Genomic DNA, 18154 nt, shown 5'->3' on the forward strand with positions numbered 1-18154 from the left:
AGGGTTGGCCTCACGCACCCGAGTCCTGGGCTACACCAACTGAGACTTGCCTCCGTCTGCACTTTGGGCCGCTCGCCACAAGCCTCTGGGACCAGCCCTTCAACCCCTTGCGCATCCTGTGGTCTCCCTCCACTTACACAAGCCGGCATTTCTCCGCTTGTCTAGGAGCGTGCAACGGGAGAAAGTGTCAAAGGCTTCACTGAAAGGTCAAGGTAAACACCAGCCACGACTCTCTCGTCATCCACAAAGCTAGTCACCTCAACGGAGAAAACACGGAGGTCAGTCAAGCACGACTTCCCCTTCGTAAATCCACGCCGATGACTCTCCATCGCCTGCTTGTCCTTGCTGGGTTTGGCAGTGCTCTCCAGGACCATTTCCTCCATCCCCTTTCTTGAAAACTAGGTCAGCCTAGGCAACCTCTTCTTACCCAGATCGTCCCTCCGGGTCTTCTTCACGATAGAAGGGCTGGCAGCTCGCTTCCAGCCATCACAAAACGCCCCCAGGCACCATGACCTTCACAAGGTCATGGAGAGTGGCCTCCCGAGGACATGAGACAGCTCCCTCAGCAGTCGCAGCTACAAGGCCTCAGGTCCCACATGCACGGCACTCCTTCATCATCCTCAGCAAGAGGCACTGCTCACCTGACAAAGAGCCTGCTAAACACTCACCTCGGCTCAATGGGGCAGGCCTTGCCAGACCTCAACTCTTCGGCGTGTAGCCACCACCTCCCGGGCCTTGACTCTGCACCCACGTACAGCATGCTTGCCTCCAGTGCCTGCTGCAGTCTCCAAATCCTCTTTCTGCCCGTCAAACACTGTGCAGAGAAGTGGCCTCACCCCAAAGGCAGATCCCAAAGGCCCTGCGTCACCAGGCTCACCTGCCGGCTGCTCCAGCTCACCCTCTGCCTCTCTCCACACTCCCGGGCTCTCCACAAACTCACTTGCCCTTGCGAGGCTCCCCAGAGCAAGCACAAGAGTCACGCCAGAGACCAGGCTGCATCAAACGGACCAGCCCCAGCTAAGGGAAGCGCTACAGAGGGGCCACACAAGCCCTTGGGGAGGGTGGCAGGGCTCGCCCCACCACAGGGCTTGCCAACTCTGGACGTGGGCTGCCAAGGCAACATCCTGCTCCCGCAAGCCGCCCTCCTCTGCCTGCTCCCACTCACACCCCCACGGACGGCACCGAGGGGCCACAACCACAAACAGGCAGCCTCCTTTCTCCCACCTACAACCTCACAAGCAAGAGGGGCACCAAGACACGTGCAGAGCACACCCAGCTGTGGCTTTAGGCCAGGCCTAAAGACAGCCTCAGTCACCTGGCAGCAAGGCCAGCAGGGACCAAGTGCCATGGAAGGGGCAGCGCCTCATGCCTGGCACGCCTCAAAGAAGAGACCAGCCTTCCACGGCTGCGAGGAAAGGGGGCCCCCGCTTCACAATGCACAGGCAAACCACACCACATGAGTGCCATGGCATGACCTCACTGACGACACCCCACCTCTCCAACGCTTTGGTCGCGTATGCTGCCTGCCCTGACACGCGCCATCAAACCAAGCCTTTGGCCTCTAATAGTCTCACTTAAAAGCTGCCGCCAGGGCCAAGGGCACACGTCCTCAAGAAGAGGACATGAAAGTGCACAATTGCAGAAGGAAAACACGCCCCCACATCATGACCTGCATGACTGTGGCATGCAACAGCCGCTAGCTGCAAAATGCCATCATGTGCCAAGGCTTTCTTACCACCTCGGGCACTCGGCGACCAGTATAAAAGCCGGCCCAGCACGCCTCTCCCTCACACACTTCTCCTCGTGCCTTCTCCTCCAACATCAACAAGGTGAGACTGAACCCCCTTCCCCTCCTTCCCCTCCTTCCCCTTCTTCCCCTTCTTCCCCTGCCCCACCTGGCCCGGCTCTTCCAGCACGCTCTGCCCCCAACTCAGCAGCCCTGACGCCTCCTCACCGCCACGCTCCCCACAGACACACAACACACCTCCACGCTCACTCTCCCTCCTGCAACACCACCCCTCGCACCCCCACGCCCCTACACTTTCTCAACACCCTCTCTTCCAGGGACCCTCCAGCCCACACACATGGCCTGCTACGACCTCTGCCGCCCCTGCGGACCCACCCCGCTGGCTAACAGCTGCAACGAGCCCTGTGTCAGGCAGTGCGAGGAGTCCCGCGTCGTCATCCAGCCTCCCGCCGTGCTGGTCACCCTGCCAGGACCCATCCTCAGCTCCTTCCCCCAGAGCACCGCCGTCGGCTCCTCCTCATCGGCTGCCGTGGGCAACGTCCTCGGCTGCCAGGGAGTGCCCGTCTCTTCCGGCCGCTTCGGCTACGGCTATGGCTTTGGAGGCCTGGGCTGCTACAGCGGCATAAGGGGCTGCTACCCCTGCTAAGGGCCCTGCCCACCACCCCTGATACCAACAGCACGCACCCTGCAAGCCAGGGCATGGACTGAGGACGCACCTCCGGGCTCTTGCTGCCATGTGGACCTGCCCTCCACGGCTCCTCCTCTCAAGGCACCAAGCAAGGAAGCAGGGAAGGGGCCAACCCAGCCTGCCTGGACACATGGCCCACGCATCTCCTCCTCCTCTCCCACTTCCTTCTTTGCATCGCCCCTTCTACTGTCTCCAGTACTGCCCGCTCCAATCACTTTCTCACAAGCCATAGACCACCGGGGACCTCCGGCGTACCGCTCCCACTGTGCGGCAGGAAGTTCTTGCTGCTCTGGCAAGGTCCTCTCTCGCACACGGCACCTCAGCTGATGGTCGCTAGACTTGCACCTCAGACCGCTTCCCTTCCACTTGGTGCTCCTGCCTTTTTGCTCTCTTTTGTCCATCAATAAAGTTCTCCTGCATCCCAGCCTGTGAGGTCTCCTCTTCCCTCCTTCTCCCAAGGTTCCTCCGACCTCACCCAGTACAAAGCCAGGGCTCAAGAGGCCAGCGGGGTGGGTGGAAAAGGGCTACGAGACTTTGCTTAACAAGTGTGGCCCCAGCAACACCGCCACCGCCACCACAACAGAGCAGCACAGCGGGGGCTTCCACCCCACCATACAAGCCCTTCACTTGCCTAAACATAGCTTTGAACGTTCCAATGCATTCTACCCATGCCTCTGACAGCAGCTCCCCAGGGCAGCATGCACTTTGCCAACTCCCTTCCCCCGCAAGCCTCTCTGGCCATCACAGCAACCAGAAGCACAGCCAACAGAATCCCTGAGTGCGCAAGGAACCTCTGGACATCATGCAGCTCTCAACGTGAGCAGAGTCAGCTCGAGCGTGCTGTCCTCGACCGTGTGCAGTCAGGTTTACAGGATCCCCAAGGACGGGGACTGCCACACCTCTCTGCGCAAGCGGCTCCACTGCTTCCCCACCCTCACACGGAAAAAGGCTTGCCTTCTCTTCCAAGGAAATGGCACGTCTTTTCCCCTTTCTCCATTTGCCCTTGCCCTGGCCGTGGGCACCCATGAGAAGAGGCTGAGTCCCCTGGCCTCGTTCCCGAGGAGGGGGAATGCAGTCCTCCCATCTGGGATTCAGACACATTGAAGACATCTCCCCTGCACGGCCTTGCTTTCTGGCTGAAAAACCTCCCAGCTCTCTCAGCTTCTCCTCACAGGAAGGATGCTCTAGGCCCTTCAGCCTCTTGGTGGCCTTGCACTCGACTCGCTCCTCTAAGGCCATGTCTTTCTTCCGCTGGAAAGCCCTCCACTGGAGACACGACTCCCCACGGGGCCTCACCAGTGCTGAAGAGAGAGCAAGATCACTTTCACCGACCTGCTGGCAATGCTCTTCCCAACACCACCCCGGGGGACTCCTGGCCTCTTGTGCCACAAGGCTGCATTGCTGCTTCGCAGTCAGCTTTTCCTCTGCCAGCACCACAAAGTCGTGCTCAGCAAAGCTGCTTTCCAGCTCCTCGGCCCCCAGCCTCTCCTCGTCCCCAGACGCAGGACTTGGCACTTCCCCCTCTTGACCTTCCGGAGATTCCTCTCTGCCCCGTTCTCCAGCCTCTCCAGCTCCCTGGCAATACTGTCAAACCATCCGGTGCTGCAGCCGCTCCTCCAGATTTTGCATCATTTACCAACTTGCCGAGGGGGCGCTCCGTCCCTGGGCCCACCTCATCGATGAGGCTCTTGGACAGGGTTGGCCTCACGCACCCGAGTCCTGGGCTACACCACCTGAGACTTGCCTCCGTCTGCACTTTGGGCCGCTCACCACAAGCCTCTGGGACCAGCCCTTCAACCCCTTGCGCATCCTGTGGTCTCCCTCCACTTACACAAGCCGGCATTTCTCCGCTTGTCTAGGACCGTGCAACGGGAGAAAGTGTCACAGGCTTCACTGAAAGGTCAAGGTAAACACCAGCCACGACTCTCTCGTCATCCACAAAGCTAGTCACTTCAACGGAGAAAACACGGAGGTCAGTCAAGCACGACTTCCCCTTCGTAAATCCACGCCGATGACTCTCCATCGCCTGCTTGTCCTTGCTGGGCTTGGCAGTGCTCTCCAGGACCATTTCCTCCATCCCCCTTTCTTGGAAACTAGGTCAGCCTAGGCAACCTCTTCTTACCCAGATCGTCCCTCCGGGTCTTCTTCACAATAGAAGGGCTGGCAGCTCTCTTCCAGCCATCACAAAACGCCCCCAGGCACCATGACCTTCACAAGGTCATGGAGAGTGGCCTCCCGAGGACATGAGACAGCTCCCTCAGCAGTCGCAGCTACAAGGCCTCAGGTCCCACACACTTGCTTACCTCCAGACGCACGGCACTCCTTCATCATCCTCAGCAAGAGGCACTGCTCACCTGACAAAGAGCCTGCTAAACACTCACCTCGGCTCAATGGGGCAGGCCTTGCCAGACCTCAACTCTTCGGCGTGTAGCCACCACCTCCCGGGCCTTGACTCTGCACCCACGTACAGCATGCTTGCCTCCAGTGCCTGCTGCAGTCTCCAAATCCTCTTTCTGCCCATCAAACACTGTGCAGAGAAGTGGCCTCACCCCAAAGGCAGATCCCAAAGGCCCTGCGTCACCAGGCTCACCTGCCGGCCGCTCCAGCTCACCCTCTGCCTCTCGCCACACTCCCGGGCTCTCCACAAACTCACTTGCCCTTGTGAGGCTCCCCAGAGCAAGCACGGAGTCACGCCAGAGACCAGGCTTCATCAAACAGACCAGGCCCAGCTAAGGGAAGCGCTACGGAGGGGCCAACACAAGCCTTTGGGGAGGGTGGCAGGGCTCCGCCCACCACAGGGCTTGCCAGCTCTGGACGTGGGCTGCCAGGGCAACATCCTGCTCCCGCAAGCCGCCCTCCTCTGCCTGCTCCCACTCACACCCCCACGGACGGCACCGAGGGGCCACAACCACAAACAGGCAGCCTCCTTTCTCCCACCTACAACCTCACAAGCAAGAGGGGCACCAAGACACGTGCAGAGCACACCCAGCTGTGGCTTTAGGCCAGGCCTAAAGACAGCCTCAGTCACCTGGCAGCAAGGCCAGCAGGGACCAAGTGCCATGGAAGGGGCAGCGCCTCATGCCTGGCACGCCTCAAAGAAGAGACCAGCCTTCCACAGCTGCGAGGAAAGGGGGCCCCCGCTTCACAATGCACAGGCAAACCACACCACATGAGTGCCATGGCATGACCTCACTGACGACACCCCACCTCTCCAACGCTTTGGTCGCGTATGCTGCCTGCCCTGACACGCGCCATCAAACCAAGCCTTTGGCCTCTAATAGTCTCACTTAAAAGCTGCCGCCAGGGCCAAGGGCACACGTCCTCAAGAAGAGGACATGAAAGTGCACAATTGCAGAAGGAAAACACGCCCCACCTCATGACCTGCATGACTGTGGCATGCAACAGCCGCTTGCTGCAAAATGCCGTCATGTGCCAAGGCTTTCTTACAACCATGGACACTCGGCGACCAGTATAAAAGCCGGCCCAGCACGTCTCTCCATCACACACTTCTCCTCGTGCCTTCTCCGCCAACGTCAACAAGGTGAGCCTGAACCCCCTTCCCCTCCTTCCCCTCCTTCCCCTTCTTCCCCTTCTTCCCCTGCCCCACCTGGCCCGGCTCTTCCAGCACGCTGTGCCCCCAACTCAGCAGCCCTGACGCCTCCTCACCGCCACGCTCCCCACAGACACACAACACACCTCCATGCTCACTCGCCCTCCTGCAACACCACCCCTCGCACCCCCACGCCCCTACGCTTTCTCAACACCCTCTCTTCCAGGGACCCTCCAGCCCACACACATGGCCTGCTACGACCTCTGCCGCCCCTGCGGACCCACCCCGCTGGCTAACAGCTGCAACGAGCCCTGTGTCAGGCAGTGCGAGGAGTCCCGCGTCGTCATCCAGCCTCCCGCCGTGCTGGTCACCCTGCCAGGACCCATCCTCAGCTCCTTCCCCCAGAGCACCGCCGTCGGCTCCTCCTCATCGGCTGCCGTGGGCAACGTCCTCGGCTCCCAGGGAGTGCCCGTCTCCTCCGGCCGCTTCGGCTACGGCTATGGCTTTGGAGGCCTGGGCTGCTACGGCGGCATAAGGGGCTGCTACCCCTGCTAAGGGCCCTGCCCACCACCCCTGATACCAACAGCACGCACCCTGCAAGCCAGGGCATGGACTGAGGACGCACCTCCGGGCTCTTGCTGCCATGTGGACCTGCCCTCCACGGCTCCTCCTCTCAAGGCACCAAGCAAGGAAGCAGGGAAGGGGCCAACCCAGCCTGCCTGGACACATGGCCCACGCATCTCCTCCTCCTCTCCCACTTCCTTCCTTGCATCGCCCCTTCTGCTATCTCCAGTACTGCCCGCTGCAATCACTTTCTCACAAGCCATAGACCACCGGGGACCTCCGGCGTACCGCTCCCACTGTGCGGCAGGAAGTTCTTGCTGCTCTGGCAAGGTCCTCTCTCGCACACGGCACCTCAGCTGATGGTCGCTAGACTTGCACCTCAGACCGCTTCCCTTCCACTTGGTGCTCCTGCCTTTTTGCTCTCTTTTGTCCATCAATAAAGTTCTCCTGCATCCCAGCCTGTGAGGTCTCCTCTTTCCTCCTTCTCCCAAGGTTCCTCCAACCTCACCCAGTACAAAGCCAGGGCTCAAGAGGCCAGCGGGGTGGGTGGAAAAGGGCTACGAGACTTTGCTTAACAAGTGTGGCCCCAGCAACACCGCCACCGCCACCACAACAGAGCAGCACAGCGGGGGCTTCCACCCCACCATACAAGCCCTTCACTTGCCTAAACATAGCTTTGAACGTTCCAATGCATTCTACCCATGCCTCTGACAGCAGCTCCCCAGGGCAGCATGCACTTCGCCAACTCCCTTCCCCCGCAAGCCTCTCTGGCCATCACAGCAACCAGAAGCACAGCCAACAGAATCCCTGAGTGCGCAAGGAACCTCTGGACATCATGCAGCTCTCAACGTGAGCAGAGTCAGCTCGAGCATGCTGTCCTCGACCGTGCGCAGTCAGGTTTTCAGGATCCCCAAGGACGGGGACTGCCACACCTCTCTGCGCAAGCGGCTCCACTGCTTCCCCACCCTCACACGGAAAAAGGCTTGCCTTCTCTTCCAAGGAAATGGCACGTCTTTTCCCCTTTCTCCATTTGCCCTTGCCCTGGCCGTGGGCACCCATGAGAAGAGGCTGAGTCCCCTGGCCTCGTTCCCGAGGAGGGGGAATGCAGTCCTCCCATCTGGGATTCAGACACATTGAGGACATCTCCCCTGCACGGCCTTGCTTTCTGGCTGAAAAACCTCCCAGCTCTCTCAGCTTCTCCTCACAGGAAGGATGCTCTAGGCCCTTCAGCCTCTTGGTGGCCTTGCACTCGACTCGCTCCTCTAAGGCCATGTCTTTCTTCCGCTGGAAAGCCCTCCACTGGAGACACGACTCCCCACGGGGCCTCACCAGTGCTGAAGAGAGAGCAAGATCACTTTCACCGACCTGCTGGCAATGCTCTTCCCAACGCCACCCCGGGGGACTCCTGGCCTCTTGTGCCACAAGGCTGCATTGCTGCTTCGCAGTCAGCTTTTCCTCTGCCAGCACCACAAAGTCGTGCTCAGCAAAGCTGCTTTCCAGCTCCTCGGCCCCCAGCCTCTCCTCGTCCCCAGATGCAGGACTTGGCACTTCCCCCTCTTGACCTTCCGGAGATTCCTCTCTGCCCCGTTCTCCAGCCTCTCCAGCTCCCTGGCAATACTGTCAAACCATCCGGTGCCGCAGCCGCTCCTCCAGATTTTGCATCATTTGCCAACTTGCCGAGGGGGCGCTCCGTCCCCGGGCCCACCTCATCGATGAGGCTCTTGGACAGGGTTGGCCTCACGCACCCGAGTCCTGGGCTACACCACCTGAGACTTGCCTCCATCTGCACTTTGGGCCGCTCGCCACAAGCCTCTGGGACCAGCCCTTCAACCCCTTGCGCATCCTGTGGTCTCCCTCCACTTACACAAGCCGGCATTTCTCCGCTTGTCTAGGAGCGTGCAACGGGAGAAAGTGTCAAATGCTTCACTGAAAGGTCAAGGTAAACACCAGCCACGACTCTCTCGTCATCCACAAAGCTAGTCACTTCAACGGAGAAAACACGGAGGTCAGTCAAGCACGACTTCCCCTTCGTAAATCCACGCCGATGACTCTCCATCGCCTGCTTGTCCTTGCTGGGCTTGGCAGTGCTCTCCAGGACCATTTCCTCCATCCCCCTTTCTTGGAAACTAGGTCAGCCTAGGCAACCTCTTCTTACCCAGATCGTCCCTCCGGGTCTTCTTCACAATAGAAGGGCTGGCAGCTCTCTTCCAGCCATCACAAAACGCCCCCAGGCACCATGACCTTCACAAGGTCATGGAGAGTGGCCTCCCGAGGACATGAGACAGCTCCCTCAGCAGTCGCAGCTACAAGGCCTCAGGTCCCACACACTTGCTTACCTCCAGACGCACGGCACTCCTTCATCATCCTCAGCAAGAGGCACTGCTCACCTGACAAAGAGCCTGCTAAACACTCACCTCGGCTCAATGGGGCAGGCCTTGCCAGACCTCAACTCTTCGGCGTGTAGCCACCACCTCCCGGGCCTTGACTCTGCACCCACATACAGCATGCTCGCCTCCAGTGCCTGCTGCAGTCTCCAAATCCTCTTTCTGCCCGTCAAACACTGTGCAGAGAAGTGGCCTCACCCCAAAGGCAGACCCCAAAGGCCCTGCGTCACCAGGCTCACCTGCCGGCCGCTCCAGCTCACCCTCTGCCTCTCGCCACACTCCCGGGCTCTCCACAAACTCACTTGCCCTTGCGAGGCTACCCAGAGCAAGCACGGAGTCACGCCAGAGACCAGGCTGCATCAAACAGACCAGGCCCAGCTATGGGAAGCGCTACGGAGGGGCCACACAAGCCCTTGGGGAGGGTGGCAGGGCTCGCCCCACCACAGGGCTTGCCAACTCTGGACGTGGGCTGCCAGGGCAACATCCTGCTCCCGCAAGCCGCCCTCCTCTGCCTGCTCCCACTCACACCCCCACGGACGGCACCGAGGGGCCACAACCACAAACAGGCAGCCTCCTTTCTCCCACCTACAACCTCACAAGCAAGAGGGGCACCAAGACACGTGCAGAGCACACCCAGCTGTGGCTTTAGGCCAGGCCTAAAGACAGCCTCAGTCACCTGGCAGCAAGGCCAGCAGGGACCAAGTGCCATGGAAGGGGCAGCGCCTCATGCCTGGCACGCCTCAAAGAAGAGACCAGCCTTCCACGGCTGCGAGGAAAGGGGGCCCCCGCTTCACAATGCACAGGCAAACCACACCACATGAGTGCCATGGCATGACCTCACTGACGACACCCCACCTCTCCAACGCTTTGGTCGCGTATGCTGCCTGCCCTGACACGCGCCATCAAACCAAGCCTTTGGCCTCTAATAGTCTCACTTAAAAGCTGCCGCCAGGGCCAAGGGCATACCTCCTCAAGAAGAGGACATGAAAGGTCACAATTGCAGAAGGAAAACACGCCCCACTTCATGACCTGCATGACTGTGGCATGCAACAGCCGCTTGCTGCAAAATGCCGTCATGTGCCAAGGCTTTCTTACCACCTCGGGCACTCGGCGACCAGTATAAAAGCCGGCCCAGCACCTCTCTCCCTCACACACTTCTCCTCGTGCCTTCTCCGCCAACGTCAACAAGGTGAGCCTGAACCCCCTTCCCCTCCTTCCCCTTCTTCCCCTTCTTCCCCTGCCCCACCTGGCCCGGCTCTTCCAGCACGCTGTGCCCCCAACTCAGCAGCCCTGACGCCTCCTCACCACCACGCTCCCCACAGACACACAACACACCTCCATGCTCACTCGCCCTCCTGCAACACCACCCCTCGCACCCCCACGCCCCTACGCTTTCTCAACACCCTCTCTTCCAGGGACCCTCCAGCCCACACACATGGCCTGCTACGACCTCTGCCGCCCCTGCGGACCCACCCCGCTGGCTAACAGCTGCAACGAGCCCTGTGTCAGGCAGTGCGAGGAGTCCCGCGTCGTCATCCAGCCTCCCGCCGTGCTGGTCACCCTGCCAGGACCCATCCTCAGCTCCTTCCCCCAGAACACCGCCGTCGGCTCCTCCTCATCGGCTGCCGTGGGCAACGTCCTCGGCTCCCAGGGAGTGCCCGTCTCTTCCGGCCGCTTCGGCTACGGCTATGGCTTTGGAGGCCTGGGCTGCTACGGCGGCATAAGGGGCTGCTACCCCTGCTAAGGGCCCTGCCCACCACCCCTGATACCAACAGCACGCACCCTGCAAGCCAGGGCATGGACTGAGGACGCACCTCCGGGCTCTTGCTGCCATGTGGACCTGCCCTCCACGGCTCCTCCTCTCAAGGCACCAAGCAAGGAAGCAGGGAAGGGGCCAACCCAGCCTGCCTGGACACATGGCCCACGCATCTCCTCCTCCTCTCCCACTTCCTTCTTTGCATCGCCCCTTCTACTGTCTCCAGTACTGCCCGCTGCAATCACTTTCTCACAAGCCATAGACAACCGGGGACCTCCGGCGTACCGCTCCCACTGTGCGGCAGGAAGTTCTTGCTGCTCTGGCAAGGTCCTCTCTCGCACACGGCACCTCAGCTGATGGTCGCTAGACTTGCACCTCAGACCGCTTCCCTTCCACTTGGTGCTCCTGCCTTTTTGCTCTCTTTTGTCCATCAATAAAGTTCACCTGCATCCCAGCCTGTGAGGTCTCCTCTTCCCTCCTTCTCCCAAGGTTCCTCCGACCTCACCCAGTACAAAGCCAGGGCTCAAGAGGCCAGCGGGGTGGGTGGAAAAGGGCTACGAGACTTTGCTTAACAAGTGTGGCCCCAGCAACACCGCCACCGCCACCACAACAGAGCAGCACAGCGGGGGCTTCCACCCCACCATACAAGCCCTTCACTTGCCTAAACATAGCTTTGAACGTTCCAATGCATTCTACCCATGCCTCTGACAGCAGCTCCCCAGGGCAGCATGCACTTTGCCAACTCCCTTCCCCCGCAAGCCTCTCTGGCCATCACAGCAACCAGAAGCACAGCCAACAGAATCCCTGAGTGCGCAAGGAACCTCTGGACATCATGCAGCTCTCAACGTGAGCAGAGTCAGCTCGAGCATGCTGTCCTCGACCGTGTGCAGTCAGGTTTACAGGATCCCCAAGGACGGGGACTGCCACGCCTCTCTGCGCAAGCGGCTCCACTGCTTCCCCACCCTCACACGGAAAAAGGCTTGCCTTCTCTTCCAAGGAAATGGCACGTCTTTTCCCCTTTCTCCATTTGCCCTTGCCCTGGCCGTGGGCACCCATGAGAAGAGGCTGAGTCCCCTGGCCTCGTTCCCGAGGAGGGGGAATGCAGTCCTCCCATCTGGGATTCAGACACATTGAGGACATCTCCCCTGCACGGCCTTGCTTTCTGGCTGAAAAACCTCCCAGCTCTCTCAGCTTCTCCTCACAGGAAGGATGCTCCAGGCCCTTCAGCCTCTTGGTGGCCTTGCACTCGACTCGCTCCTCTAAGGCCATGTCTTTCTTCCGCTGGAAAGCCCTCCACTGGAGACACGACTCCCCACGGGGCCTCACCAGTGCTGAAGAGAGAGCAAGATCACTTTCACCGACCTGCTGGCAATGCTCTTCCCAACACCACCCCGGGGGACTCCTGGCCTCTTGTGCCACAAGGCTGCATTGCTGCTTCGCAGTCAGCTTTTCCTCTGCCAGCACCACAAAGTCGTGCTCAGCAAAGCTGCTTTCCAGCTCCTCGGCCCCCAGCCTCTCCTCGTCCCCAGACGCAGGACTTGGCACTTCCCCCTCTTGACCTTCCGGAGATTCCTCTCTGCCCCGTTCTCCAGCCTCTCCAGCTCCCTGGCAATACTGTCAAACCATCCGGTGCCGCAGCCGCTCCTCCAGATTTTGCATCATTTGCCAACTTGCCGAGGGGGCGCTCCGTCCCCGGGCCCACCTCATCGATGAGGCTCTTGGACAGGGTTGGCCTCACGCACCCGAGTCCTGGGCTACACCAACTGAGACTTGCCTCCATCTGCACTTTGGGCCGCTCGCCACAAGCCTCTGGGACCAGCCCTTCAACCCCTTGCGCATCCTGTGGTCTCCCTCCACTTACACAAGCCGGCATTTCTCCGCTTGTCTAGGAGCATGCAACAGGAGAAAGTGTCACAGGCTTCACTGAAAGGTCAAGGTAAACACCAGCCACGACTCTCTCGTCATCCACAAAGCTAGTCACTTCAACGGAGAAAACACGGAGGTCAGTCAAGCACGACTTCCCCTTCGTAAATCCACGCCGATGACTCTCCATCGCCTGCTTGTCCTTGCTGGGCTTGGCAGTGCTCTCCAGGACCATTTCCTCCATCCCCCTTTCTTGGAAACTAGGTCAGCCTAGGCAACCTCTTCTTACCCAGATCGTCCCTCCGGGTCTTCTTCACAATAGAAGGGCTGGCAGCTCTCTTCCAGCCATCACAAAACGCCCCCAGGCACCATGACCTTCACAAGGTCATGGAGAGTGGCCTCCCGAGGACATGAGACAGCTCCCTCAGCAGTCGCAGCTACAAGGCCTCAGGTCCCACACACTTGCTTACCTCCAGACGCACAGCACTCCTTCATCATCCTCAGCAAGAGGCACTGCTCACCTGACAAAGAGCCTGCTAAACACTCACCTCGGCTCAATGGGGCAGGCCTTGCCAGACCTCAACTCTTCGGCGTGTAGCCACCACCTCCCGGGCCTTGACTCTGCACCCACATACAGCATGCTCGCCTCCAGTGCCTGCTGCAGTCTCCAAATCCTCTTTCTGCCCGTCAAACACTGTGCAGAGAAGTGGCCTCACCCCAAAGGCAGATCCCAAAGGCCCTGCGTCACCAGGCTCACCTGCCGGCCGCTCCAGCTCACCCTCTGCCTCTCGCCACACTCTCGGGCTCTCCACAAACTCACTTGCCCTTGCGAGGCTACCCAGAGCAAGCACGGAGTCACGCCAGAGACCAGGCTGCATCAAACAGACGAGGCCCAGCTATGGGAAGCGCTACGGAGGGGCCAACACAAGCCTTTGGGGAGGGTGGCAGGGCTCCCCCCACCACAGGGCTTGCCAGCTCTGGACGTGGGCTGCCAGGGCAACATCCTGCTCCCGCAAGCCGCCCTCCTCTGCCTGCTCCCACTCACACCCCCACGGACGGCACCGAGGGGCTGCAACAGCAAACAGGCAGCCTCCTTTCTCCCACCTACAACCTCACAAGCAAGAGGGGCACCAAGGCACGTGCAGAGCACACCCAGCTGTGGCTTTAGGCCAGGCCTAAAGACAGCCTCAGTCACCTGGCAGCAAGGCCAGCAGGGACCAAGTGCCATGGAAGGGGCAGCGCCTCATGCCTGGCACGCCTCAAAGAAGAGACCAGCCTTCCACGGCTGCGAGGAAAGGGGGCCCCCGCTTCACAATGCACAGGCAAACCACACCACATGAGTGCCATGGCATGACCTCACTGACGACACCCCACCTCTCCAATGCTTTGGTCGCGTATGCTGCCTGCCCTGACACGCGCCATCAAACCAAGCCTTTGGCCTCTAATAGTCTCACTTAAAAGCTGCCGCCAGGGCCAAGGGCACACGTCCTCAAGAAGAGGACATGAAAGTGCACAATTGCAGAAGGAAAACACGCCCCCACCTCATGACCTGCATGACTGTGGCATGCAACAGCCGCTTGCTGCAAAATGCCGTCATGTGCCAAGGCTTTCTTACACCTCGGGCACTCGGCGACCAGTATAAAAGCCGGCCCAGCACGCCTCTCCCTCACACACTTCTCCTCGTGCCTTCTCCTCCAACGTCAACAAGGTGAGACTGAACCCCCTTCCCCTCCTTCCCCTCCTTCCCCTTCTTCCACTTCTTCCCCTGCCCCACCTGGCCCAGCTCTTCCAGCATGCTCTGCCCCCAACTCAGCAGCCCTGACGCCTCCTCACCGCCACGCTCCCCACAGACACACAACACACCTCCACGCTCACTCGCCCTCCTGCAACACCACCCCTCGCACCCGCACGCCCCTACGCTTTCTCAACACCCTCTCTTCCAGGGACCTTCCAGCCCACACACATGGCCTGCTACGACCTCTGCCGCCCCTGTGGACCCACCCCGCTGGCTAACAGCTGCAACGAGCCCTGTGTCAGGCAGTGCGAGGACTCCCACGTCGTCATCCAGCCCTCCACCGTGCAGGTCACCCTGCCAGGACCCATCCTCAGCTCCTTCCCACAGAACACTGCTGTTGGATCCTCTTCATCGGCTGCCGTGGGCAACGTCCTCGGCTCCCAGGGAGTGCCCGTCTCTTCCGGCCGCTTCGGCTACGGCTATGGCTTTGGAGGCCTGGGCTGCTACGGTGGCATAAGGGGCTGCTACCCCTGCTAAGGGCCCCTCACGTGGCACCTCCAGGCTCTTGCTGCCACGTGGACCTGCCCTCCACAGCTCCTCCTCTCAAGGCACCAAGCAAGGAAGCAGGGAAGGGGCCAACCCAGCCTGCCTGACTACATGACCCACACACCTCCTCGTCTTGTCCTACTCCCTTTTTTGCATCGCCCCTTCTGTTATCTCCTGTACTCACCGATGCAATCACTTGCTCACAAGATAAGGACCACCGGGAACCTCCGGTGTGCAAGGCTCGAAAATCTTGCTTCTCTGGTAAAATGTCTCTCACACACGGGACCACGGCTGGTGGTCGATCTACTTGCACCTCAGACCACTTCCCTTCCACTCGGTGCTCCTGCCTCTTCACTCTCTTTTTTTCCAACAATAAAGTTCTCCTCATCCCAGCCTGAGATGCCTCCTCTTCCCTTCTTCACCCAAGGCTCCTCCAACCTGACCCAGCACAAAACCAGGCCTCAAGTTGCCTTTGGGGTGGGTGGAAAAGGGTCACAAGACCTGTCCTAGGAATTGTGCCAGCTGGCACAAAGATAAGTCTGTACAGGCCGTCACCGTGAGTGAGAAAGGGCCACAAGGCCTCTCCTATGAACACCACAACCAGCAACAGCACAGACTGGCACCTGGGGGCTGCTGGAATATGACATAAGCACTTTACAAGACGGGCTGGCTGGAGCAGGTTGTCCAGGACCATGGCCACTCACGTGTCCACTATCTCCAAGGATGGAGACTCCAGCACCTCTTCCACTCTTTGACCACCCTCACACTGAAGAAGGCTTGCCTTCTTTGCCCATGGAATTCCACTTGTGCCGTGGGCCTCTTGTCCTGCCACTCATCACAAGCCTCTGGTGCGCAACCCTTCAAGGAATTCTAGAATAGAATCATTAAGGTTGGAAAAGCCCTCTAAGATCACCAATTCCAACTGTCAACCCAACACCCCCAGGCCTCCTAAACCATGCCCTGAAGTGCCACGCCTACACTTTTTTTAAACACCTCCAGCGATGGTGACTCCACCACCTCTCTGGGCAGCCTCTTCCAATGCCTGACCACTCTTTCAGTAATACATTTTTCCTAACTTCCCCTTCCTGTCACGCTTGCTCTCCAGACCCTTCCCTGGCTCCATTGCCCTTCTCTGGACAAACCCCAGCACCTCAAGGTCCTTCTTGTCCCACGGAGCCCAAACCTGAGCCCAGCATTCGAGTTGCGGCCTCACCAGTGCCGAGCACAGGGGCACAATCCCTGCCCTGCTCCTGCTGGACACACTATTCCTGACACAAGCCCAGATTATGTTGGCCTTCTTGGTCACCCAGCCACACTGCTGGCTCATGCTCAGACGGCTGTCAGCCAGCACCCCCAGGGCCTTGTCCGACACGCAGCTTTCCAGACACTCTTCCCCAAGCCTGGAGCGTTTCATACGGTTCTTGTGACGCAAGTGTAGGACCCAGCACTTGGCCTTGTTAAGCTCATACAGTTGGCCTCGGCGCATTGATCCAGCCTGTCCAGAATCCTCTGCAGAGCCTTCCCACCCTCAAACAGATCAACACTCCCGCCCAACTTGGTGTCGTCTGCAAACTCACTGAGGGCATACGCAATCCTCTCAACCAAATCACTGATAAAGATATTAAACAAGCCTGGCCCCAACACTGAGCCCTGGGGAACCCTGCTCGTGACTGGACGCCAACTGGATTCAGTTCCATTCACCACAACTCTCTGGGCTCGGCCATCCAGACACTTTTTTACCCAGTGAAGAGACCACCTGTCTAAGCCATGAGCCTCCAGCTGCTCTAGGAGGATGCTGTGGGAGACAGGGTCAAAGGCCTCAACAAAGTGCAGGTAGATAACATCCACAGCCTCTCCCTCATCCACTGGGCGGGTCACCTGGTCAAGAAAGAGATCAGGTAGGTCCAGCAAGAGGCTGCTTCCATGAAGCCATGCTGGCTGGGCCTGATCCCTGGTTGTCCTGCACATGCCTGGTGAGCGCACTCAGGATGAACTGCTCCATAATCGTCCCCGGTACTGAGGTCAGGTGGCTGGCCAGTAGTTCCCCGCATCCTCCATCAGAGGTTCTGTTTGGAGAACAGGAGGCTGAGGGGCGACCCCATTGCTCTCTACAGCTTCCTGAGGAGGAGAGGGGCACGGGGAGGTGCTGAGCTCTTCTCCCTGGCACCCAGTGAGAGGAATGATGGGAATGCTTCAAAGCCACATCAGGGGACTTTCGGAATTGACATTAGCAAACATTCCTGGGAGGGTGGTCAAACACTCAGACAGGCTTCCTAGAGAGGTGGTCGATGCCGCAAGCCTGTCAGTGCTTAAGAGGCATTTGGACAATGCCCTTAATAACATGCTTTAACTTTTGGTCAGCCCTGAAGTGGTCAGGCAGTTGGGCTAGAGGATCACTCTAGGTCCCTTCCAAGTGGACTCTTCTAGTCCAGGCTAGGCAGCCTATTCTGCTTCCTCAACCCTTTGCCATGCAAGCCTTTGGCATGCAAGCCTTTGGCATGAAGCATCCCCTCAAGGTTTGGCATGAAAGCATCCCCTGCCTGCCTGCCTCTCCCACTATACTTGGGCCTCTCACGGGACTCACCAGCTCTCCCAGAGCTCACCAGCCAGGCGCCCGCGCTGCAGCCTTCCCTCACCACAGCCAGCTGCTCCCTCAGCACCCTCAGCCATCAGCCAATCAGGACGCAGCTAACAACCTGCCCACTGGGGGTGCCTAACAGCCTGCCAATCGGGCGGCGGCTGGCAGGCACCAGCTGCTGCAGCAGATCCTGGAAGTTTCCAGAAGGCTCCTGTCAGGACCCCAAAATCAACACGTCGGGCACAAGAAATCAAACATCTTCACCAAACGGCCCCCAGAACCGCTGCTGGGAGGGGCGGGGGCTGAATGAGGGGCTGAATGACTAGAAATGCTGCTGACAACCGAACCAAAGGCCTCAGGCAAAAGCAGTTGGCGCACTTAGAGGGGTCAGGTGGAGGGAAAATGCCCTGATCTTATAACTAAAAATTTGTCATCAATATGTACCTCAAGAAGGCACCCTGCCCATCTTGCCCATGCTGTGGGGTGCCAGGGACACGTGGGTGGGGTCCCCTTTCATGGTCCCCCCTTGCTGTTGTCCCCAGCCCAACCACCTCCAGTCCTTGGCACACCATCTTCTCTCACAAAGTGGAGCCAGGAACCACCCACACAGTGTTCCTGTCCCCATCCCCTGTTGGTGCCAGGGCCCTGGACAACCAAGGTGCCCAGGTCACCTTGCTGTGGGGTCCTCAGCTGACCCAATGCTGGACTAGGGTTGCACTCTCCGCCTGGCTGCACGGTCCCCA

At 59.5% G+C, this 18154-nt stretch overlaps 4 protein-coding genes and 1 pseudogene across 4 annotated transcripts; 4 read left to right on the forward strand and 1 right to left on the reverse strand.

Moving 5' to 3' along the window:
* Positions 1–17510, reverse strand: part of LOC142053822 (feather keratin 1-like) — a 104421-nt pseudogene extending 86911 nt beyond the window's left edge.
* Positions 2085–2393, forward strand: LOC142054033 (feather keratin-like). The gene has a single exon (XM_075086231.1). The coding sequence runs from the start codon at positions 2085–2087 to the stop codon at positions 2391–2393; it is 309 nt and encodes a 102-aa protein (XP_074942332.1).
* Positions 6232–6540, forward strand: LOC142054034 (feather keratin-like). Its single transcript, XM_075086232.1, has one exon. The coding sequence runs from the start codon at positions 6232–6234 to the stop codon at positions 6538–6540; it is 309 nt and encodes a 102-aa protein (XP_074942333.1).
* Positions 10369–10677, forward strand: LOC142054035 (feather keratin-like). Its single transcript, XM_075086233.1, has one exon. It carries the CDS (start codon positions 10369–10371, stop codon positions 10675–10677), a length of 309 nt encoding a protein of 102 aa, XP_074942334.1.
* Positions 14516–14824, forward strand: LOC142054036 (feather keratin-like). The gene has a single exon (XM_075086235.1). It carries the CDS (start codon positions 14516–14518, stop codon positions 14822–14824), a length of 309 nt encoding a protein of 102 aa, XP_074942336.1.
* Positions 17511–18154: the final 644 nt, after the last annotated feature.

Source organism: Phalacrocorax aristotelis, chromosome 2 (genome assembly GCF_949628215.1).
Source record: "Phalacrocorax aristotelis chromosome 2, bGulAri2.1, whole genome shotgun sequence".
Lineage (NCBI taxonomy): Eukaryota > Metazoa > Chordata > Aves > Suliformes > Phalacrocoracidae > Phalacrocorax > Phalacrocorax aristotelis.

Bases quoted from the DNA above. Each gene is read 5' to 3' on its own strand.
- LOC142054033 (XM_075086231.1), top strand. From the start codon at position 2,085: ATGGCCTGCTACGACCTCTGCCGCCCCTGCGGACCCACCCCGCTGGCT.
- LOC142054034 (XM_075086232.1), top strand. From the start codon at position 6,232: ATGGCCTGCTACGACCTCTGCCGCCCCTGCGGACCCACCCCGCTGGCT.
- LOC142054035 (XM_075086233.1), top strand. From the start codon at position 10,369: ATGGCCTGCTACGACCTCTGCCGCCCCTGCGGACCCACCCCGCTGGCT.
- LOC142054036 (XM_075086235.1), top strand. From the start codon at position 14,516: ATGGCCTGCTACGACCTCTGCCGCCCCTGTGGACCCACCCCGCTGGCT.